This window comes from Onychomys torridus, chromosome 8 (genome assembly GCF_903995425.1).
Source record: "Onychomys torridus chromosome 8, mOncTor1.1, whole genome shotgun sequence".
In the NCBI taxonomy this organism is placed as follows: domain Eukaryota; kingdom Metazoa; phylum Chordata; class Mammalia; order Rodentia; family Cricetidae; genus Onychomys; species Onychomys torridus.
This window is the reverse complement of record NC_050450.1, coordinates 98,002,019-98,026,856: the sequence shown is the minus strand read 5'-3', so window position 1 is coordinate 98,026,856 and position 24,838 is coordinate 98,002,019. Positions and strand designations below refer to the sequence as shown.

The following is a 24,838-nucleotide window of genomic DNA, read 5'->3' as shown; positions in this document are numbered from 1 at the left end:
AAGGGAATATTGATTGGGTCCTCTCAAAGACTATGGAGTAAAATCTTCATCATATGTAAGAACATTTTCATCAATGGCATGGTTCCTCAAAGAAAATACATATTTTCCAAAGACATACACACTAAATAGCAAAGATTAGCAAAATATAGTATGAGAAAATCCCAGTACTAAGATGAATTTGGTATGCATTCATATTAACTTTTTGTTAATGCAATCTCTATTTGAGAAAATTTACTAAGACCCTCAAATCCAGCACTTAATCTGCAGAACGCCCACATGACTCCTCCTATGTGAACTCCATATATGCTTCATGGCATTGCTCTGTCCTGCACTTATGTATTCAATTTATCTTTTATTCTTTATAATAATTTTATTTTTGTGGATATGACTTTGAAATTTTTCTTGACAATAAACTAATTCTATGCTCATGTCTTGTACTGATTTATCTATTTTTCAGTGAAGCATAGCTTTAACCTGGAAGAATATAGCCTCTCTCAGTGCACACTGGACAAAGTGAGTCAACGTGTTTGACTTTGTGTCATTGATATGAATTTCATGAAAAGAGCATGTGTCTTCCCTGTCGGTTTGGAGGACAACTGACAGCTCAGTGACCATTTTCCTGCTTTGTCTCCTGTTTAGGTATTTTTAGAACTTTCGAAGGAACAGGAGCTGGGAAGAGTCCATGAAGAAGCTGATACAACTGTGAGATGGAAACTCCTCCCTCATTTAGATGAGCTGTAAAGTCTCAGACCTAATTGTTCTGTTATCCTACAAACCTATGTTTTACATAGTAATTAACAGGATTAATAATTTCAAAGATGTTTTTATATCAATGCTATACATATTTTATCTGCTTAGTCAAACACAAAATAAAATTCATAATAATCCATGCCCTAAAACTTAGAGGCCATAAGGAATACAAAATACTAGTAAAGTACTGTAGAAACAAAACTACAAACTCAATTTTTAAAAAAAAATATTAATTTGTAACAATTATTAGAACATTGACTTGCTGAAATAGGTGAAGAGTATGTTCAGTAGCCATTAGCTTCATGGGAACTTCATGATGGTTTATAAATAAAAAAAATTACGAATTTTCTTTCTTTAAATTTAATTTTATTTAATTAACATTTTTTAGTTATTTTACATACCAACCATAGTTTCCCCGCCATCCTCTCCCCGCATTCCCCTTCACACACTGCCATCTACCACCCTCAACATCCACTCCTCCTTCTCCATTCAGAAAGGAGCAGGCCTCCCATAGGCTTAAACAAAGCATAGCACATCAAGTTGAGGTAGGACCTAGCTCCTCCCCCTGCATCAAGGCTGGTCAAGGCAATCCAGCATGGGGAACAGGTTCCCAAAAGCCAGCTAAGCACCAGGGACAGGTCCTGATCTCATTGCTAAGAGCCTTACAAACAGACCAAGCTACACAACTGTCACATACAGGCAGAGGGCTTGGGTCTATCCCATGTAGGCTCCTATCAGGTCCAGAGTCCATGAGCTCCCAGGAGCTCAGGTTAGCTGTCTCTGTGGGTTCCCCCTTTGTGACTTTGACCCCCCCCCCCCCCCAGCTGATACAATCCTTCCTTTCTTTCTTCAGGAGGACTCCTGGAACTCGGCCCAGTGCTTGGCTGTGAATCTCTGCATCTGCTTCCATCAGTTACTGAATAGAGTATTTCTGAGGACTTTAGGGTAGTCACCAATCTGATCACAGGAGAGGGCCAGTTCAGGCACCCTCTCTGCTATTGCTAGGAGTCTTAGCTGGGGTCATCTTGTGAATTCCTGGGCCTTTCCCTGGCACCAAGCTTCTATCTAACCCTGAAATGCCACCTCCCCACCATCAAGGTGTCTCTTTCTTTACTCTCCTCTCTGTCTCTCATCCCCAGCCCACCTCCCGTGCCCAACCTGCCCAACCCACTCCCTCCAGTTCCCATCTCCCCATTCTCTCATCCTTGCCCCCAGTTTGCCCAGGAAAATCCATGTATCCCTCTTTGGGTCCTGTTTATTATCTAGCCTCTCTGGGGTTGAGGACTGTAGGTTGTTTTTCCTGTACTTTACTCCTAATATCCATTTATGAGTGAATACATACTATGTTTGTCTTTCTGCGTCTAGGTTACCTCACTCAGAATCATTTTTTTCTAGTTCCAGCCATTTGCCTGCAAATTTCATGAGGTCATTTTTTTTTTTACAGCTGAATAATACTCCATTGTGTAAATGTACCACATTTTCCTTATTCATTCTTTGGTTGAGGGCATCTAGGTTGTTTCCATGTTCTGGCTATTATGAATAATGTTGCTATGAACATAGTTGAGCAAGTGTCTTTGTGGTATGATTGAGCATCCTTTGGGTATATGCCCAAGAATGGTATAGCTGGGTCTTGAGGTAGATTGATTCCCATTTTTCTGAGAAACCACCATACTGATTTGCAAAGTAGCTGTATAAGTTTTCACTCCCACCGCAGTGGAGGAGTGTTCACCTTACTTTACATCCTCTCCAACGTAAGCTGTCATAAGTATTTTTGATCTTAGCCATTCTGACAAGTATAAGATGGTATCTTAGATGTCATTTTGCACAGACACTGAGATAAACAATTAATAAATGGTGGACCTCCCGAAACTGAAAACCTTCTATAAGGCAAAGGACACTGGCAGCCTACAGCATGGGAAAAGATCTTCACCAACCCCACATCTGACAGAGGGCTGATCTCCAAAATATTTAAAGAGCTCAAGAAACTAGACATCAAAATACCAAATAATCCAATTAAAAGATGAGATAAAGATCTAAACAGAGAATTCTCAACAGAAGAATCTCAAATAGCTGAAATACACTTAAAAATTATTCAACATCCTTAGTCACCAGAGAAATGAATTTTCTTTTATATAAGGTATGAACTATTATTTTTCCTAAATTCTTTCCAGGAATTATTTCAACATCAGTAGAAGATATAAGGCCCTGGACTCACAAACAAAGAAGCACACATTTTGAAAGCAGTTCAAATACAACTATTGAAACCAAAGGAGTCACAGTGAAAACGGTTCTTAAATTTTAAATGCTAATAGCATGTTCTTAGGATTTCCTTCATCTCATCAATAGTCTTCTTTGTATTTGATATTAATTTCTACTTATATTAGATATGTACATATGTGTACATTATATGCAGGCCTCTCATATGTCAACTTTACATATTATTTTAATTTTCTCTTGAAATAGCTATGTAACCCTGATGTCAGAAAATATTTCAAAGGCCAGGCAGTATTTCTACTCTAATTTTTATAATATTTTATATAGCTTAAATATAATATTCTTCTGTTCACTAAAGAACTTTTTATAGGGGCTGGAGAAATGGCTCAGTGGTTAAGAGTGCTTACTGCAGAGGCAGGCGGATCTCTGTGAGTTCGAGGCCAGCCTGGACTACCAAGTGAGTTCCAGGAAAGGCTCACAGCTACACAGAGAAACGCTGTCTCAAAAAAAAAAAAAAAGACTGCTTACTGCTCTTGCAGAGAACCTGAGTTCAGTTCCTAGCCTTCACATGACAGCTCATAACTGTCCGTAACTCCAGTTCAGAGGATCTGATGTCCTCTTCAGTCATGCTGTGCATGGAAAAAACTCAGGCACTACATATACATAAAATAAAAAAATTTAAAAAACATATTTGTATAATGGAGAAATTATGGAAATTAGATAAAATTTAATAAAAGAGCCTCTATAGTTCTTTCATAAAAATTCAATTGTTTACTTTTTTAATCCATTTTTGTAGAGTTGTTACTATATACAGCATACATATTTCCTAACTACATATTTATATTTTCTGAAGTAACACTGGAATTTTTACCTGCTTTCAAATTTATAGTAATGTTGAAGCATTATATGTTTGTGTTTAAATCTGTGTTAATTATATTTTTCATTCATTTGCTTTTATGCTTTAATCTTTTTACTACCCATTTACAGGATATGTATGTAATGAACTAGGTTAGCTGTGTATCTCACAGTTAATCACCACTGTCTTGGAAGGCTGATCTGTTCAAGAACCAAATATTTTAAGCTTACTTGTCAGAGGTAAAGGAATTAAATTTTATGTATTATGGATTTTTAAGCTAATAAAAATGTGTGTTTAAATCCTTACCTGGGGCTATTATCTAACATATTGGATAGTACAATTCCAAAGTTAATTAGTATTTTGGCCTCATCTTCAACTGTAAGGATTATAGGAAATTTAGCTGTGATTAAGCTTCTCTCCTCCAAATAACATTTTAAAAATATTTTAACTCACTATTATGTTTACTACCCTCCCACAAAATTAGTCATTATCATCCTGATTCTATATATCAATTTTATTTTACTTACAAATGGATTTATAAATTTTGAGCATGAAGCTACTTCCTTCGAAATAAAATTGTTAGTAGTTCCTTCAGAGATAACCATAAAAGATAATACCTCAGGGTTTTGTTTTTATTTGTGTGTGTGTGTGTGTGTGTGTGTGTGTGTGTGAAGAAATGCTCACTCTACTCTTATACAATGAATTGTATTTAGCTGTACTCAACATTTGTATTTGTCTTTCATTGTTTATCAGTTTTAGAAGTCAATATTGCTGTCAATTTACTAACTTCAGTCAGCCGATGACCATTTTATTGATTAAATTTTTATGATTTCATCCATGTGTATATTGTACTTAGATCATGTTTTCTCTCATTATCTTCTCTTGTCTACCTCCCATCTAACTGGACTCTTTCTGCTTCCCACCTAATCCCCATACTCTATGCTGTGTTTGCATGCATGCACATCACGGCGCACAAGCTAGTAAGCAGCATTCTTCCATGGTCTCTGCTTTAGTGCCTGTATCCAGGATCCTGCCTTTAGTTCCTGCCCTAACTTCTCTCAGTGATGGAATGTGACTTGAGAATTGTAAGATGAAATAAAACCTTTCTTTCCAAGCTGATTTGGTCGTGATGTTTTATCATAGAAATAGAAACCCAAACTAAGACACCCTCTCCAGCAACTGTAACTGCCAGTAGCTCCCCAGGGAGAGGAACAGTCCCTGAAGAGCCTATCCCCCATTTGGATTTGTTAATATATATTGAAGCATCAATTCAGAGACAGATTTTATGCTAAGTAGCACCACCTACACCCTCAGCTCCTTTACAAAACTTGAGAGCTCTTATCACAAGTAAATAATTTTCAAATCTCTTTAATGCCTATTTCTGGAATTAGCACTTTTCTCAATTGCTTGCCACAGCAATTGCTATTCCTCAAATTTTCTATTTCACACACAGAAGTCTCTCAACTGAAATTTTGCTTCATATTTAAACAACTTCTCAGTTTTAATTTTTTATAAAAATTATCATATTATATTTTTGTTCATATTCTTTCCCTCCCCCACCAGTCACCCAATTTCATATTCTTTCTCTTAAAAAATCAAACCCAAACAAAAATCTCTCTCTCTCTCTCTCTCTCTCTCTCTCTCTCTCTCTCTCTCACACACACACACACACACACACACACACACACACACACACACACACACACACAAAACAAAACATGAAGTCCTTTTATGTTGGCCTACTATTCCTCAGCATGCTACCTGCCCTGGAATGTGTTAGATTCAAGGGAAGAAAACTATTTTCCCTCTCCAATTGCAAATACCTTCTTGGTTAGAGGTGACACATTGTGTCCATTTCTCCTTGTCTGTGTTGTAGTTTTGTATGGTTTGAACTTGTATGAGTGTTGTGCATACTATCATATATCTGGGTTCACTGTTCATTAGCCCTATCATGTCTGAAAAATGTTGTTTCCTTGATCACCACCTTGGCTCTTAGAGTCTTTCCTCCTCTTCTGCATTGCTTCCCAAGCATTAAAGAGAGGCCTGTGGTATAGACATTGAGGGCTAAGAGTAGGCAGAAGTTTCTCTCCTGCCTGCCTGTTCCTAGATACCCAGCAGCCACTTCCCAAATAATTGACTTAGAGGCTTAGTATTACTTCTAAATGCTCGGCGGGTAACTCAGCCTTATTTCTAACTAGCTCTTACACTTAAATTAACCCATAATTCTTATCTATGTTTAGTCATGTGCCTTGGTACCTCTTCTCCGTCTGACATGCTCATCTTCCTCTGTGTCTGGCCCGTGACCCCTTACTCTGCCTTTCCTCTTTCCATAATTCTCCTAGTCTGGTTGTCCCACCTATACTTTCTGCCTGTCTACTGGCCAATCAACATTTTATTAAACCAAATCTATACAGTGTACAAGAGCATTATCCCACAGCATTCCCCCTCCCCATTTTTTGCCTAATTAAAAAGCAAAGTTTTAACTTTAAAATACTAAAATTATATACAACAAAACAGTTATTCAGTAAGAATTATAGTAACACTATCTAATCTATTAGCATTTGGCAAAAATAGAGAAAATACTTAATTTTCTATCTTGGTGAGTCTAAAGTTTTGTATCTAATTTATCTTTTATTATAACTAAAGAAAACTATAATGATCTAGTCTTCAACTCCATCAAAGACTCCAGAAGAATGTTGCTGTGGATATTGCTCTGTACAAATAAAATGCTGTTTGGCCAGTGGCAAGGCAGGAAGTATAGGCGGGACAAGAGAGAAGAGGATTCTGGGAAGTAGAAGGCTGGAGGAGACACCACCAGCCGCCACCATGAAAAGCAACATGTAAAGACACCGGTAAGCCACAAGCCATGTGGCAAAGAATAGATTAATAGAAATGGGTTAATTTAAGATAGAAGAAGTAGATAACAAGCAGCCTGCCACGGCCATACAGTTTATAAGCAATATAAGTTTCTGTGTGCTTTCTTGGTTGGGTCTGAGCGACTATGGGACTGGCGGGTAAGAGAGATTTGTCCTGACTGGGCCAGGCGGGAAAACTCTAACTACAGGATGTAATGTTACCTAATGACAAGGACATCAGGCTGCCTGGATAATCACCCAGAGTTCCTCTGAAATATTGGGGCATCCATCTTCAGCCTAAAAGCCTCGCATATTTGACAGACTTATCTGTGAATCAGGATTTTTGATTTTCTGATTGTTGTCCCACCTTGTCTTGGCAAAGTTCTACAGTCCCTTTTGTGTCCTGCTTGTCCAATTTGTACATCATACCATCAGCAATCAAGGCAAGGGCAGTTTCTTTGCCCACATGGCTAGCTTTTGCCATAAAGAAAACAAACTCCATATGGAGTTTCTTTGATGCCCATCATCCTCTTTGAAGTAATTGGTTCTGCCAGGAGCAGATGTGTCTCACTGTCAAGAAAAGTCTAAATCTTAAAACATTTTAAATACCATATTTTGTAGGTCTTTGAACTGTTTGAAGTTGCCTAACTATCTGAAATGTATCTTTGTATACCTAGAAAACCTAACTAACATGGCTATAAGTTTTACTATTAAGATGACTATTAAGTTGTATTTCTTAATTATATATTACATTTTTAAATGAGCTGCATAAGCATAATACCTTAAACAAAAGTAGAAATACACATACAGTATAACAAAATTAACTTTAAATTTGTATCAACAAGCTAAACTCTATACTGATATAAAGTATGTAAGATAAACAGTTTTTTTTTGGATTAAAGTAAATTTAATAATCTACCCCCTTCTCCCCTTCATTTCTATATCAGATCCCACTTTCTTCTTTTAGAAAGAGATTTACTATGACCAATAATAATTTGTAACCAAACCCCCTAAACAAAGACAAACATCTATAATCCATGTTTTGGGAATGTGGGAGTAGTTTTCTAGGCTACTTCCTGCTGACTGGGGACACCGTTACTCTTATGGGGACCCTGAGAAAATTTAGGATTATGGTCAAGTCCTGACTGGCATATGCTGTGAGGCTGGATCATCTCAGTCAGTCACCTTGAAGCTGTTCTGGATGCAGAACTCAGAGGAAACTACAACATAGGTGCTCTGAAACATTGGCTCATCTGGGTCATCCATTACCATTGGAGATTTTTCAGGGATTTTCCTTGATCAAACCTGATTTTTCTTAACAAAGAATGAATCCACAGCCTCTCATTTCCTGTGGAAATAAAAGCATAACTTCTTCTCTAAAGTAACACAACTTTTGATTTAAATTTTGAAATAAAGGCATTTTCAAAATATGTAAGTTGGATTAATCCAGGAACATTTATAATGAAATGTCTCTTAGCTGTTGCTCCTTTCTCAGCTGTCAAACAATCTAAAGACAACATAATAACATACAGTATCCAGACTCTGTGTATTTTCCATCTTACATGGCTCTTTTTATATTACTTTACTCCCTTTTAAAGAACTTTATTATTCTAAAACTATATATTTCTTTTTTATGACTGTCTATACCTTCTCTTTTCTCTTCCAAGCCTACATTTATTTTTAAATGCACTGTGAACCATTTAGAGTTTTGTTTGTTTGTTTGTTTTTTGACTGAATCTGTCTTTACTGCATATCTCTATCTTTTTCTGACCATAAGAATGTTCTGCTAAGCAGATATGTCTAGGATTAAAGCACTAGCTCCACCCCATTCCTTGCTTCTCTAGAGTCTAGCTTCATGACAGAGGTATTGGCAGGAGCCACATGTATTGCCCCCAACTCTGGGGAGGTTTTAGCACCATGCAGCTACTGCCACTCAGTAGCATGCAGCTGTCTGCTCATAAACACCATGTAAGTGTTTGGCAGCAGGGCCTCTTAGAAAGATGCCTGTTTTTTTGACACTAAAGCTGAGTCAGGAATCCATCTCTTAAAGTAGCCATGCCTCTGCCTGGCACCAGCAAACAGAGCCCACTAGAGAAAAAGCGGTTACCAAGAAGCTGAGTTTGGCTCTGTTTTTGTGTGCTTAGAATCCTTTTTTAAGCTCTCTCAGGTTGTATGTGGGGAAATCCTTGTCAAATGTCAGGCTTATCACTAACTAGCTCTTATACTTAAAGTAACCCATATTCTTATCTATGTTTAGCCATGTGGCTTGGTACCTTTTCTCAGTCTGACCTTCTCATCTTGCTTCCTCTGCTTCTGGCTGGCGCCCCCTGACTGGTTACAAGTAAGTAAGTCTACAGCATTTCAGTTTATGCACTGTCCATCTGTGTGTGTCAGTTACCATCTACTGCAAGAAGAAGCTTCTCTGATAATGGTTGAACAATACATTTAGTTATGGGTATAGCAATGTATCATTAGGAGTTATTTTTAATTTTAATTAAATTTATTTGTTTTTTACATCCCAACCCTAGTTTCTCCTCCCTCCTCTCCTCCTATTCCTTCCTCTCACCTTCTGCCTGCCTCCCCCAAACCACTCCTCCTCTGTTTCTATTCAGAAAGGGGCAGGATTTCCATGGGTATCAATAAAACATGGCATATCAAGATGCAGTAGGACTAAGCTCCTCCCCTTGTATTAAGGCTGGGCAAGGCAACCCAGTATGAGGAATAGGTTTCCAAAAGCCAGAAAAAGCATTATGGACAGCCCTTCCTCTCACTTTGAGGAGTCCCACAAGTAGACCCAGCCACAACAGTTACACGTATGTAGATGGCCGAGGTCAGTTCCATGCAGGTTCCCTGGTTGTTGGTTCAGTCTCTGTGATTGTTTTCTGTGGATTTTCTTGTCACATTCGTGACCCCTCTGGTTCCTAGCATCCCTCCCTCTCTTTAGTAGGATTCCTCGAATTTGGCCTAGTGTTCAGCCGTGGGTCTCTGCATCTGTACCCATTAGTTACTGGATGAAGGCTCTCTGATGACAATTGGGGTAGTCACCAGTATGTGAGTATAGCAGAGTGTTAGGCATCATTGCTTTGACATTTTCCTCTTTCTAGTCCTGTTTGGTTCTATTGTAGGTCTCTGGACCATCTAACCTCTGGATCCTGGCAATTCAGTCAGTGTCAGGGGTGAGCTCACTCCTGTGGCATGTGTCTGAGGCTAGACCAGTAGTCATTAGTTGGCCACTCCCAGGATCTCTGCACCACCCTAACCCTACCCCAACCCTGACACATCCCATAGGCAGGACACACTGTAGGTAAAATGTTGTGTGGCTGTGTTGGTGTCCCAGCCTCTCCACTGGAAGTCTTTCCAGGTCATGGGATATGGTCAGTTCAGGCTATGGACCCACTATTGCTAAGAGTCTTAGCTGGGGTCATCTTTGTAGATTCCTGGAAATTTCTCTTGTATCTGATTTCTACCTGATCCCAAAATGTCCTCCCCTCTTCTAGTCATCTCTCTAAATATTCTCACCCTCCACTGCCCCCCTCCAACTAGATCCTTCATGTTCCCCTCACCACCCACCCCGAGTCCACCCAAGAGATCTCTTCTATTTCCCTTTCCCAGGGAGATCCATTTACCCCTCCCCCTGGGCCCCAATTAGGAGTCATTTTATTGCTATGGTTATTTAGCAGATCTATCTAGTCTAAGGTTCTTGGCCTCATTAACATTGTCAGGTATGTGTTTCATTTCATGGAGCAAGCCTTAAATACAATTTTAAAAAGTGATTGGTATATTTTAAAAGCAGAATCCTATTGTAACTCACAGGGTTTTAGCTGAGTGTGATATTGATTACTTTTCTACTCTTGAACATATGTAGAACCTTCCATTAGATGCTTCCTAAAATATAAACTTATACAAATAGAACTTAAATGGAGTTACCATATAGTGGGGTAGGCAGTGCCCGACTAGATGTCATAAACTATCAAATAAAATCTCTAGAACCAGAAATGGGTTACATCTTTTTGAACTGTTGGCCAAAATGGTCCCATAGATGCCCCCTCAGATAAAACATTTAAATTATAGACAATTGCCAGTACTATGGGTTACCCTCCACAACCTGATGGTAAGACACTGTTGCTGAAGAGACTGCATAGTTCTATCATCGAGCATGGAGAAAACTAGCTAGTGCTCCACTATACATTCCTGCTAACTAGCATCCCTTCAGCTTTCACTGGCACTTTATATTTCCCTTCTTCAAGGTGAAACTATCGTCATGTTTCTTCTACAATATTTATCCATACCCCTTAAAAAACACAACACTTTGTTACTTGATTTCTCCCATATTTTGCATCCCCCTCTTCACTGCCCCTTTAAGCTTCATCCTTAAAAAAGCCAAAACTAAGCTAGGCTGGGGTCTCTCACCTAAAATTGCAGTACTGGGGAGGATGAGACTGGAAGATTGGTGTGAGTTTAAGGCTCTTATTTAGTAAGACCCTATACTTAACTACAACAGAAAACACACAAAGAACCTTATCTTGAACCCCAAACTACTTGTTTTTAGGTGCCACACAAATCTCTCATAACCATACTGCTATAAAACAATAGATATTTTTCTTTTGTTTCTCTATGTCCTTTTGTTCACTATACATTCAAATTCAAAACTAGTATTATGAGCCACTTTCAAATTCTAGGCTGTGTGGTAAGTACAATACAGACTCTCTCTCTCTCTCTCTCTCTCTCTCTCTCTCTCTCTCTCTCTCTCTAAGATAAGACATTGTAAACAACCATGTATATGCTGGGAACAGAACCCAGACCCTCTGCAAGAATGGCCAGTGCTCTTAACCCATCTCTTCAGCTCCCTTTACAGATTCTTTATCATTATCTGGATCTTTACACTATGTAGTAAGAGATGAGTATGCCCAGTCTATAAAGAAATGAGTTTGCCGGGCGGTGGTGGCTCACGCCTTTAATCACAGCACTTGGGAGGCAGAGGCAGGTGGATCTCTGTGAGTTCGAGGCCAGCCTGGTCTACCAAGTGAGTTCCAGGAAAGGCGCAAAGCTACACAGAGAAACCCTGTCTCAAAAACCAAAAAGAAAGAAAGAAAGAAAGAAAGAGAGAGAGAGAGAGAGAGAGAGAGAGAAAGAAAGAAAGAAAGAAAGAAAGAAAGAAAGAAAGAAAGAAAGAAAGAAAGGCGCTCTACATGGTATTTATTGTATGTCATAAGAGCACATGGCAGTAGTATACACCCCTCATAGGATTCAAGTAAGGAGGCATCCTAGAGGCAAAAAGTGATCAAAGCTGAACTCCAAAGGGCTCAATTTTTATCAGTAAGAGAGATCTAGTGAGGAGGTTGTAGAGTTAAGTCTAGGAAAGAAAATAAGTAAATAGAACTTAATACAGTCACAGTCCAGTATGGCTGGAGTTGTAGACAAGGCAGAACCAGATGGAAGCAAGTCTTGGTGTGTTTTCATTGCAAGCAGGCCATCATCAAGGCATCCTTGAAGAGGAACATAACATAAAGCATGTCTTCAAGATTGCTTATTTGGTGTGAAAGAGGATTGTTTTCTTATTTCTAAGAGGCAAGTAGACAAAAGATAGAGACATATAATATGTCTCCACTATCTAATAAATCTCCAGGAAAAAGATTAGAACTGAAGAAATATTTGACAAATGTATTTATTTGAAAATTTCCCAGAACCTCAAAACCAAATCAAACTTCAAGACATTTGTAAGTGACTACAAAGTTCCGTATAAGAAAAACAAAACACACACCTGAACATGTTGTTAGATTTCATACAACTGTGGTAAAAAAGAAAAATCTTTGAATTCCCTAGTAAGAAAAACAAAACGTACCATAAGAGTGCAGGGAACTGAACTCAAGTTGTCTGCCCAAGCAACAAGCACTCTTAAATTCCAAGCCATCTCTCTAGCGCTTATATGTGCATTCTTACCAGCAAAACCACAGGAGACAAGAAAATTGCATGTTATTTTACTGTGATGAAGACACTAAGTATAACCAAAACCCAACCACAGAATTCAAGAGCAACATTTGATGCATTTCCATTTTTACCATCTTATTCCTCAAATCCAAAAGATATTTCTTAAATTATTTTTTAAGTTTTATGTGCATGACTGTCTTGCCTGGAAGTATGTCTGTGCACTGTGTGTGTGCCTGTTGCCTGTGGCCAGAAGAGGACATTAGTTCCCCTGGCGCTGGAGTTACAGATGGTTGTGAGTCATCATGTGGGAGCTGGGAATCAAATTCAGGTCCTTGGGAAGAGCAGCCAATGCTCTTAACTAATGAGCCACCTCTATAGTCCCAGATTTCAAAGATTAAATCTTAAATGACTCCTGTTTGGATATCATCATGTATGCTCTGAATCTCATAAATGTGGAGATTCAGGCGTTTAGGGCAAATTCTTTGCTCAGCACTGCACAATGAATAAAGTGTACAGGTGAAGTTTCAGGTTCAAATATTTTTAACCTGTAGGGAGCTGGAAGGATGAAGAAAAAAGCTGAATGCAGACAGAGGTTGAGTTTTTACATCACTGGAGTAGCTGAAGTTCAAGTATGTTTGTTAACATTTAAAGATAGTCATTAGTAGATCAAAATTAATATCCAGCACTTTCTAGACAAGATCTGGTATAAAGGAATCCACAGAAAGAAACAGAGAAAGCACAATCTGTGCAGAAATGGAAAACTGGAAAGCATCAGGAAAAAATTAAGATATACTTAAAATAAAATGAGCAGAGGAAATTGATTCACTATTTGACTTGTATTTCTTTTATAAAAGTGAAATTAAAAAATCAAATTAAATAAAAGGAAAAATCTAATTATGTTACTTAAAAAGGAATCTTACATACAAAATAATGATGCTTGATCAAAATATACCTAACAAATAGAAGTTAAAAGTGGAGGGCTGGAATATATCATTAAAAGTACATAAAACAGAATCAAGTATAATTTCTTTAATACATATCTACAAAGATTTTCTTATTTTCATTTTATATGGTTGGGTGTTTTGCCTAAATCACTGCTTTTCAACCTGTGGGTAGTAACTCCTGGGGTCAAATGGCCCTTTCACAGAAGTCACCTAAGGCAGTGTGCATATCAGGTATTTACATTATGATTCATAAGAGTAGAAAAATCACACTTAAGAAGTAACAACAGAAATAATTTTATGGTTGGGGGTCAGCACAGCATGAGGAATTGTATTAAGGGGTCATAACGTTAGTAAGGTTGAGAGCCATTGGCCTCAATATATGTCTTTACTTCACATGCATGCAAAGTCCATAGATGCCAGGAGAAGGCATCAGGTCTCTCTGGAACTGCCATGTGAGTGCTGGGAACCAAACTGGCCCTCTGAAAAGAGTAGAAAGCAATCTTAACCACTAAGCATCTCTCCAGTCTCTCACATACTATGTTTTAAAGAAACAGTATATATTTAAGGAGACTATCAGACAAAATCTACATGTATGCATTTCAACTGGGTCTGAGGAAAGAGGAAATACATTCATTTCTAAGAAATAAGACATTCTCTAAATTATAGTCCCTATGTATGAAATGTTAGCAGTATTATTAAGCATGCTAATGTGTATTCTACAGAAGGCAACAGACATACAGAAACAATCAGGAGACTTGTTGTTCTCACCGATTATGAGTTCAATCTGGTTGTACAGACTTTGCTGAGCAATTTCTGGATCTAATAAAATTAGCAAACAACTAAATATGCTTGAAGGGATATTGAAGGAATATTTCGTATCTGTGTGGTACTTCATCTTCCACGCACACACACAAGATGTTAATGATAAAGTAGCCATTGCCTGAAGCAAACATTAGACATATTGAAAACCAGTGGTTGTCTACAGAGAAACTTGCTTCCTGGGATCTGATGTTAATGTAACAATCAATATTTTCCTTTGCCCCCCTCCCTCCCCTGCATACCCCGTGTGTGTGTGTGTGTGTGTGTGTGTGTGTGTGTGTGTGTGTGTGTGTGTTACATTGCATATGTATATGTACTTAGATAATTCAGATAAAGACATGAAGACAATTTTAGATGTAACCGTCTTGTTAAATAAGAAACACAGAGCCAGTTGCAGAGTTAAAAACCAAGAGGTCAGAGCAATAGCTGAGAGCCTTACCCTTCACTGCTTCTGCTGTCTTTCCTCTCCACCAGAGAGCTACTTCTGTGTGTCCTGTCTTTTTTATAGACTTTCTGTTCTGTTTTCTCATTGGTTGTAAACCCAGCCACATGACCTCCTCATCATTGCCTGTCTGTTCAGACCTCCAGGTCTTAAAGGCATGTGTCTGCTATGCTGGCTGTGTCCTTGACCACACAGAGATCTACCTAGCTCTGCCTCCCAAGTGCTGGGATTAAAGGTGTGCACCACCACCACCACCACCACCACCACCACCACCACCACCACCACCCAGCTTCTGCTCTGGCTTGCTCTGACCTCAAGGCAACTTTATTAACATACAAATAAAATCACATTTCAATACAAATAAAATATCACTATATTTCCCCTTTTCTATTTTAATAAAAAGAAAAAAGGAAAAAAGTTATAACTAATATAAGAAAAACTATGTACAAAAGTAGAATAACTATATACCATATATACAAACAATAAATACCTAAACAATGTCTAGTCCATTTGTATTTGACAAATTCAGAGAAAATAATTCCATTATCTATCCTATTTTGGTAAGTCCAAAATGTACCTGATTTACTTTCTAGCCTAACTTTATATAACTAACGGAATTGTCTTATAATGTCTTTCAAATTTATACACTTACAGCTCTTAGTGAGTTTTTCTGAAATCCTTAACAAAGATAATTATAACTATAACTAACTGATCTTTAACTCCCTCAGAGACCCAAGAAGGAAATAATACTACCTAATAAAAAATAAAAACAGGAAGTGCATGCAAGCAGCTCCCCCCAAAAAATGTGAGTTGGCAGAAACAGCCAGCTGCCTGGACAGTCACCTGAGGTTTCTCCGCAGTGTTGGGGCATCATCTTCAGCCTATAGGCTTAGCGTATCTGACAGACTCATTTGTGAACTAAGATGTATACAAGGTCAACAGTTTGACCTCACATTTGGTGAGAGCAGTCCATGTACTAGAAATGCCTGAATTCCATTAGTGTCATGTCATGATTCAGGATTGTAAATTTTGGAAATTATTGTTGTTTTTTTTTTCAATTCAGCTGTCCATTTTTCTTGGCTGTGTATATGTAGCTTCATCTCGGCATCCTGTTCTTCTCCACATCCCTCTATTAAATTCCAATCTACTATTGAGAGGGGTGAACTTAGTTATTCTTCAAGAATAACTGTTTCATCTGCTGTTCCATTGCACATCAGAAGCCATCGGCCCACTCCCTGTTCAGCTGTCTTTGAAGAAAAGGGCAAGGTACCTTTTCCAGATTGCAAAGGCCACTCACTTCAGGGATGGTGCCATTTTGTCCTTCAGAAGATGCCTTTTGTTAAAGCCACAACCACACTTGTTTTGGCAAGAATTGGTAGTCCTTTGTTTCATGGCCTGTTTGTCCTGTTTGTCAGCAGTTGATTCAAGGATACTTTGTTGTCCAGTGGCTAACTTTTGTCACAGTGAAAGTTAACTCCATATGCAGTTTCTTCAATGCCCATATTTTCTCTGAAGTAGATTGGTGCTGTCAGGAGCTGACATGTCTCATAGTCATAGCAAAAAAGAAAAATTCCTAAGTTATTAAAACATTTTAAATGCCATATTCTGTAGATCTCTGAAGGGTTTGAAGATGACCTGTCTATCTAAAATATATCTGTTCGATCTTGAAAACATACCTAATATGACTACAAGTTCAATTGTAATGTCTAACTACTAACTTTCATTTCTATATATCCTAATAGTTGGTAATAATAACATTCAAGGATTAGCAAATTGCATTACATTGTTAAATGAATGGTATAAGTACAATATCTTGAGCAAGATTAGAAATATGTGTATGGCATATTCTAACAAATATATATATATATATATATATATATATATTTGTATACAATATAAAACAATCCAATCCAATGTAAAGTATTAAAAACTAGTAATTGTCTTTTTCTCTCTTTTTTTTTAAACACGCACCTTAAATCTAATCTCCTTTGCCTAGCCCTTTTCCTATCCCTTAACAGCAACTTGTAACCAACCCTCCTAAACAATAAAAACTATCCCAGACCCAAAACCCATTAAAAGACCAAAAAACCACCTACCCCATACCACCCCTTTGGGAATGTGGGCGTCGTATTCTTAAAATTGTTTTCTGCTGGGTATGGGCAAAGGTATCTTTATTCTGAAAAGAAAAATTTGGGGTTAATTGTCAAATTTTAGGAAAGGTAACTATATTTTTTGTTATCCATAATGCCAAAGGTTCAGGGTTTATCTCAAGTCCTTATTCAAGTAGTCTTTGAAACTGGATCATCTCAGCTAGCCATCTCAGAATTGCTCTAAGCACTTTGTAGTGCAAAGCTGATCTGTAGATAATGTTTGTCAGCTTAGTGATATTATTTTCCACGTGGAATTGTCGTTGTGGGGCCCCATCTTCTTTCTGGAGATTTCAGTTGATGTTAGGCCTGGCCGTGATTTCCTGCAGAAAACTGAAAAGAGACTCGAACACAAAGACATGTATAGGCAGCTAAGCGAAGCCTTTTCTCTAGAATTAATTAGTACTTTATATGACCATTATTATCTTAACAAAGTTTTATATACATATATATATATATATATACCTTGTAAATTTTGATATAAAATTCTTACTTTAAGAAAAGTTTAAATAATCAAAGAATTGAGATTAGAAATAGAATAGTCCCTTAATTAATTTGGTTTTTGACTATTATCCTTAGAAACATTGTACATTTTCTTTGAGACAAAGTCTCCTAATAGCCAGGACAGAGCTCACTAATTAGGCTAGCCAGGCTGGCCAGCAATCCCCAGGGGACCTCCTGTCTTCTTCCTCCTTGCAGCACTGTGAATTTATCCCTAAGCCAACACTCCTGACATTTTTACATGGGTTCTGGGAATCAAACTCAGTTCCTTATCCTTGCAATGCAAGTGCTTTACTAAGTGAGACTTCTCCGCATCCTGAGAACACAACATCTCTCGAAATAGTTTGCTTTCTGCCCTAAGAATGATGGTGCAAACAGAATACACACAATGCTACTGAGATGCAAGTGAAAATTCAGATTTACTCTGTTACTCTGAAAACATTGCTTGGTTGTCATGTGTAGATCCAGCTTTTAAAAATCTATGGAGGGCTTTGAGATATAATCTCATCCAATTTGTATGTCTATTCCTGTAATTTAGGAAAATCTTTTCTGTTCTGCTCTGCTCTGAGCTGGCCTTTTACTATTTTTGTTTAAAGGACTCTGTTGAGAGTAAACTCTCCTACTGGGGTCTAATCTGAAAGAAATAAAAATGTTTTTAAAAAGCCTAGCTTCTTCCTGGTTTGATAGTTGCTAGCGTTCAGATGTGTCCAGCCAACCATCTGCAACCACAAATTCCCTGCTGAGGAACTGGCGGGAGGCAGAGGAAGAAAAACATCCCAGGAGTGAGCAGAGCTTTGGCAGTCAGTTTGAACTTAGCGAAGAATTCTCTTCAGAAACCAGAGGGAACAGAACCATTCCCGATAAGCAAAATTAAAATCAAGATGCAGCAGTGATCCGAAAACGAAGAAATGTGAATTCTCCTCCAGGACAAAGATCTGTGCATGAACTTTTTCAAGATTTCTGCTTTAACTTTCCTCAGTAAGTCAACTTTGAAACCGTGGTTATTAGCACTTAAATGCAACGGACAAGAAAAGGCAGCAAAGTCCTGTCCAACATTTCGATGGAAGTCATTAACTGTAGGAAGTTATTAGCAAGTCACTTTGGTGTTTCAGAGCTTTCAGTATTTTATTCTGCATGGCTAAAGAGCAGTTGGAAAAACTGAAATTTTTCCGTTTTACTCCATGACTAAAGCATTTTGCACAAACAGCACATATAATGGAACAGGCAAGAGGGTAAGTGGAAAGGAATGTAGCTTGTTTGCCTCTTGCTGTTTTCAAAGTTACTTGAATTGCTTATTCCTTTTTTGTGTGTGGCGGTTTTCAGTTTACTGCCAGAGGAATGTAAACATCAGGATACAAGATTTTATGAGTTTTGAGTTGTTTTTAACTGACTTGAGAGTATTTAACCAAGAAAACTTAGGAAATACTCTACTGACCTGTTTATCATACTAAATATATAAAATGATCTGACTTGTGCAATGCTTGTAGTCCCCGAGTACCAGGAATACTGTCTGACTGGGAAATTATTGGCTTTTAATAACCAATTTGTTATTTTTAAAATCACACAATTTACTATTCAGAGCAGTTTAAGCTAACTTAATATTTTATTCTAGAGAAAACAGCATTTTGCATGAATGTGTACCACTGAATAATTCTTACCTGCCAGGAAAAAATAATGCATGGTGGTTAGATTATAAAATTGTTCTTATTTATGAATATTTTCCTCCATATATAATAATTAAGAAAGAAGAGTCTCCACTTGGACAAAATATCTTTATGCTTTAGATACCCAGGCTTGCCATAGTATTGGTTTCTAATTGAAAATGTAGTTTAACATTCATTGGAGTTTCCAACTGTCAGAGCCTACTGATGACATTATTACTTAGACTTTATTTATGTAGCTGGAAATTCAAACACTTTAAGCAATATTAAATTATCTAGAATGTCCACTTGTCTCCCTTGGACTTAGAGGCTATTGACCTGTGGTTTTTTGGTTTTTTGTTGGTTTTTTTGTTTGTTTGTTTGTTTTTTCTAGGAGTAGGAGTTTTTCAGTGAAAGGTCAATAAAAGGTTGAGTTAATCATTGTCTTGAGTTCATGACATACAAAGCGCCTATCTTTTCTTTTTGTTTATTTATTTCCTGTGAGTCAAAAGTCTCATTTCACACCTGACCTCCATTCCTATTTCCCACTGCCTAAAATAATCTTTTAAAATTGTATTTGATAATGATATTTTAGTTCCAGGATCTATTTAGAAATATGTATTGCTCATGGTGTAAATTCATATAAATTATATTGTTATGTAAGTCAACCTTTTCTTTCTTTTTTCTTTCTTTCCTTCCTTTTTTTTAAGATTTAGTTGACTGACACCATGTTATTTAAGATTTCTTATATTGAGCCATGAGTATCAGCTTATTGCTTCTGATTCCTACAGAGTTAGGTTTGAATAGTATTTGTAAGTGTGTGTTCTAACACCCTGTCACAGTGACCTATATATGGAAGAATCTGAGTACAATTCCCTCGTGAACCCTTGCCTTGGCATACAAACCCAGGAGCAGAACTGACTGGTAGTGGGGTTCTGCTGAGTAGTAACTTAGTAATTAGTAATAACTACTAGTAATTAGTAGTAACTACTGGTAACTAGTAATAACTACTGATAATTAGTAATAACTAACTAACTGACAGGATAACAGGAGGCTTCTACCAGCCTATATAAAGCTTGGTCAGCTTAGCTGCCAAGTTTCATGGGGACAGCAGCATGTGACATTAGTAATCTCTGAAAAGTCATTCCATCGAAGAAAAGACTCTCTCTCATAACAGTTTTCCTTTTTTGTTTTTTTCAATATATTCTGCCATCTCACATTTTCCTTCCTTTCCTGTTTTCTGTGTTTGGAGCCCTTCTTCTGGAGGCATATAAGTGGAAACAGCTGTTAAAATGTTTCCTTTTGGTTTGATTGCACAATGTTTTCTATTTCAGACTTCCACATTTACTTCCTTTGCATCCTTTAGAAAAATAAACAAGTCAAAATGAGGAAGAGACACTTAGGAGTGGGTCAGCAAATGTGGGCTCTTCTCTGCAAGAACTGGCTCAAGAAGTGCAGGATGAGGAGAGAAACGTTGATGGTATGGTTCAGAATCTTTGTGTTCTCATATTTAGAAAGGAAAAGGTATTTTTACAGCGATATCAACACAATAATTAATGATTTTTTTATATATACCAGATATAATTAATAGGCTAGAGATGTTCAAGTCCTGGACTATGCTACTATTATTTTCAAATAAAAAATTTAAATATGTAGCATTAAATATCTTACTAGAAACATTTTAAAAAGAACTCATATTCAGAAATTCCATATAAAATGAAGCTCTACAGAGATAGAATTAACATCTGGTTTAATTTGGGCCTCATGAAGGCATAGACACCAAAGTTCAGGGCACATTCAAAGTAATTGGTTCATAATTACTTCAGAGTGTAACCCAAGGATAAAACAAATGAAAAAAAAGCCTTTCACAAAGAACTACCATTGGCGCTCTCCACTTTCTTCACATTTCTGTGCCCAAAACAATTCTCAGAACTCTCTGTGACATCAACAGGACAATAATAATTCACTTACTGAGGTTTACACCAGTTTGTATTCTCAAACACAGAAGGAAGGAAACTTAATGTTTAGACATTAACATGGATAAGTGTCTCATGAAAAAGTGATTTTAAGTAAAGCACTTTAAGTTAAATATATACAGTCCTGTAGGGCAGGAGTGTGAAACACAGTGGATACTTTAAAAATATTTATTGCATATTGCCATGAATATATGAAAGAGTGATAATGTATACAAAATGGAAAATTGTGATAATTTCTAAATAATAATAAATATAGATTACAATGATGTAGATGATGTGCTTAGCAAAATGTGCATATAGTTGTATGCAATAATATAGTGCTGATTTTTCTTCATTTTTGAAAAGATTCAATCCATTTGATTTCATCAAATAAGTGACATGCAAGCAATATATAATTAGCTCTGTTCAACCATCTACAATACATACCTATATTGAAATACATTGTAAACATAAATGAATATAATTTTTGTCTTTTAAAAATCAAACACATACATAATTTAAAATGTCATAAAAATTTAATGATTTTTTAAAAAGAGAATGGTATTTTGCTGGGAAAAAAAGTACCCACCACAACAAAATTATAAAACTGTGGAAAGATATTCAAGTAGTTATCATGTCCTTCTCAACAATTATATTATAGCTACAAGATCAATCTGAAAGCAATAATATTCTTATAATTAAAGATAAAAATGATATTTGAGCCTTTATTTTTATTGCACTAATACTCTTTTTGTTTTAACAATGATTAGATATGTTTCCTGTAGAATTCATGATAAACACAAATTAAAGTCACTCATTAAAAGAATTAGCAAATTAATGTCCAATTCTATGAATAATGTGGGTATTCATCCAAGAAATATTTGATGAATGTTTAGATTGTAAATGAATAAAATATGGAAGAACCTTAAGCATAAATCAATGGACATAAAAACATTAATAAAGAAGCTGAGAACCTACTTTAAGTAATTATTGTACTTCCAAACATTTACTCTTTTAAACTCTATGCATACATATATGTACATACATATATACAGCTAAAATTGGGTATGGTGAATGTGGTATACCATGAGAAAAGAATAAATAAGTAATTAAATAAATAAAATTTATAGTTGACATTTCATGCATTTATATAATGGCTTTTGGTTACTTTTAATCATCATTATCCTCTTTCACTAGAATCCTTCATCTCACATGTGCCCATTCTGCTTTTATGCTTGTGTGTGTGTGTGTGTGTGTGTGTGTGTGTGTGTGTGTGTGTGAAAGCCACTGAGTTTAATTGGAGTTCCCTCTTTGAATTCAAACTAAGATAGTAAAATGAATTCTTGGCACTGGGCTTCAAACATGTTCTGCTGTATTTACAGTTCTAAAATGCAGTGACATCATAAAGAGCTTTAAAATTCTTTTGATGAGCAGTATTTTGCTGCTTCTTCCATGTGTAGGCAGCTGAAGAACAAAATGAGGCCCTTGCTTCTGTTGATGGAAGTACTTACCTATTCCATGCCACCTGCCTTCTCAAGTTCAAGCTAGTGGTCCATTCCTGGGGACAGGTGGTATCTGAAGAGTCTGAAGAGACTTCCATTAGAGTTGACAAGCATCCGGCCTTGCATTATTGAATCAGAAAACATTTTCAGTTATTGGAACTGCTGTTACAGTCTGTCTTGGTGAACAATGCACATGTCTCAAAATGTGCAGACGAAAGAACGAAAATAGGAGCTGAAGAGATGGCTCAGTCGTTAAGAGCACTGTGTGCTCTTGCAGACGACCTAGGTTTGATTCCTAGCACCCACACAGTTGCTCACAGCCATCTGTTAACTCCAGTTCCTAGGGATCAGACTCCCTCTTCTGTGCACCGCACATAAATGGAATGGATCGATAGAGAACAGAAGTAAAGTCAATTACATTAAAATGGGGGAGAACAAATAGAATAGAGAGAACACATGGCACTATGACAGGTTGACATTGTTTCAATTGTCTGTGGTAGAAAACCTGGTGTTCTTTTTTCTCTCATTACTATGTAGGAATGGTTATTCTCATTTCTTCTAATATTGCTTGCATACCGATTATCCTCCAATTTACATCAAGTTCATGATGCTCCTCAAATTCCTGAAATGGATCTGGGACGTGTTGATAATTTTAATGATTCTAATTATATGATTGCATTTGCCCCTGAGTCTGAAACTATTTATGAGATAATGTACAAAGTGGCATCATCTCCATTCATGAAAGGTATGTTTTGTGGCAGTTCATGGAATAATTTCCTTACTTTCAACATACACAAATTTATTTTTAGGATTTTCTTGAAAAACAAATGTGTTAAATGTTGGCATTTCTAGAGTTGATTAACAACTTTGATGGGTATTATTTTTGTGATATCAAAAAGGATATCTTATTCCAGTAACATATTTGAGCAATTATACTTCAAAGAGGGTTAATACTCTTTATAAAGCATATCAAAATGAGATGAGTCCTGGATTATTTAGATGTATGATTGTGCAAGATTCTGGGGATATTCATTGGCAGTGGCAGCCTGACTTTTTAGTACTTCCAAATAAGCTAAAAATAGAGGGAGAAAGTGAGTAGCAGTGTCAGAACCCATAGGCAGTGTTTACAACAGAGGCAGGTGACAGAGTGTTCTCTGTATTTCATGATGTAATTGATGGAGGGGAAAGCACTTAAGGCCCCCAGAGTGGCATGATATCTTTCCTTTGGTCAGTACAATAGCAAAGAAGTCATGGAGACTGAGGAGACTCCCCTTTGAGTTAACACATATACAGAACATCAACTGAAACAGTTTTTAGTAATTGTACTGGTAGGATAGTCTGAGAATACAGTTCTGAGGTGTTCCATATGTGAAGTAGGGGAGATCAAATAGATAGCCAAGGAATAGTCCCATTCCCTCCCCTTATGACTTTGAAACCAGCAAGTCTCGCTGTGGAAGAAAAGAGAGGCAACAGCCTAGGCTAGGAATTTTGTGAAGACAGAGTCCTTGTCTTTCCAGATAGTTAAGAAACCACCAAAACTAATAGTTAGGTCAAAAGGACCTGGTAGCCAATTTGGCATAAAAAATTGGGCTTCTACTCATGTATGATGATCCAGATCTCAACAAATAGATATTTTAAGTGTAGTTAGAGTTTCCTGCCTGGCCCAGTCAGGACAAATCTCTCTTACCCGCCAGTCCCACAGTCACTCAGACCCAACCAAGAAAGCACACAGAAACTTACATTGTTTACAAACTGTATGGCTGTGGCAGGCTTCTTTTTATCTACTTTTTCTATCTTAAATTAACCCATTTCTGTTTATCTATACTTTGCCACATGGCTTGTGGCCTATCAGTGTCTTTACATGTTGCTTCTCATGGCGGCGGCTGGCGGTGTCTCTCCCCAGCCTTCTACTTCCCAGAATTCTCTTCTCTCTTGTCCCACCTATACTTCCTTGCCTGGCCACTGGCCAATCAGAACTTTATTTACACAGAGCGATATCCACAGCATTTTAAGTCTATATTTTCAGGATGAAGTGGAAAGAAAAATCTAACTGATTTTTTTAGAAGATGATAAAAATGAATTCTTATAGTGAAATTTTTTAAATTAAGAGGAAATAGCAGCATGAACCCTAGGCAACCTATGCCATTATTATACAACCAGATAGACAATAGAAACCATTGTTTTATAAATGTGTTCTGCTAGTAAATTAAAAAACCCATAGAAATAGAACATCACAGTTTTGAAACTCCCATTGAGTGGTTGAGTGGATGGATCTAGTTATTCAG

At 37.1% G+C, this 24,838-nt stretch overlaps 2 protein-coding genes across 7 annotated transcripts in view; both read left to right on the top strand.

The window, feature by feature from the left end:
• LOC118588386 (ATP-binding cassette sub-family A member 6-like) overlaps positions 1-4,896 on the top strand; it is a 66,485-nt gene extending 61,589 nt beyond the window's left edge. Inside the window, exons 39-42 of the mRNA XM_036194656.1 lie at positions 458-513; positions 640-737; positions 2,922-3,037; positions 3,952-4,896. Coding sequence (XP_036050549.1) covers positions 458-513; positions 640-737; positions 2,922-2,988 — 221 coding nt within the window. The 3' untranslated portion in view covers positions 2,989-3,037; positions 3,952-4,896. The remainder of the gene's footprint in view (positions 1-457; positions 514-639; positions 738-2,921; positions 3,038-3,951) is intronic.
• Positions 4,897-8,963: 4,067 nt separating this feature from the next.
• Abca9 (ATP binding cassette subfamily A member 9) overlaps positions 8,964-24,838 on the top strand; it is an 80,870-nt gene continuing 64,995 nt past the window's right edge. For 2 of the 6 annotated variants that reach the window (XM_036194663.1, XM_036194657.1), the window contains exons 1-3: positions 18,106-18,434; positions 20,431-20,576; positions 23,091-23,298. In XM_036194663.1, coding sequence (XP_036050556.1) covers positions 20,481-20,576; positions 23,091-23,298 — 304 coding nt within the window. In that variant the 5' untranslated portion in view covers positions 18,106-18,434; positions 20,431-20,480. Of the gene's footprint in view, positions 9,017-18,105; positions 18,689-20,430; positions 20,577-23,090; positions 23,299-24,838 lie in introns of those variants that run through there. The other 4 variants (XM_036194660.1, XM_036194662.1, XM_036194661.1 and 1 more) reach the window with 4 other exon arrangements.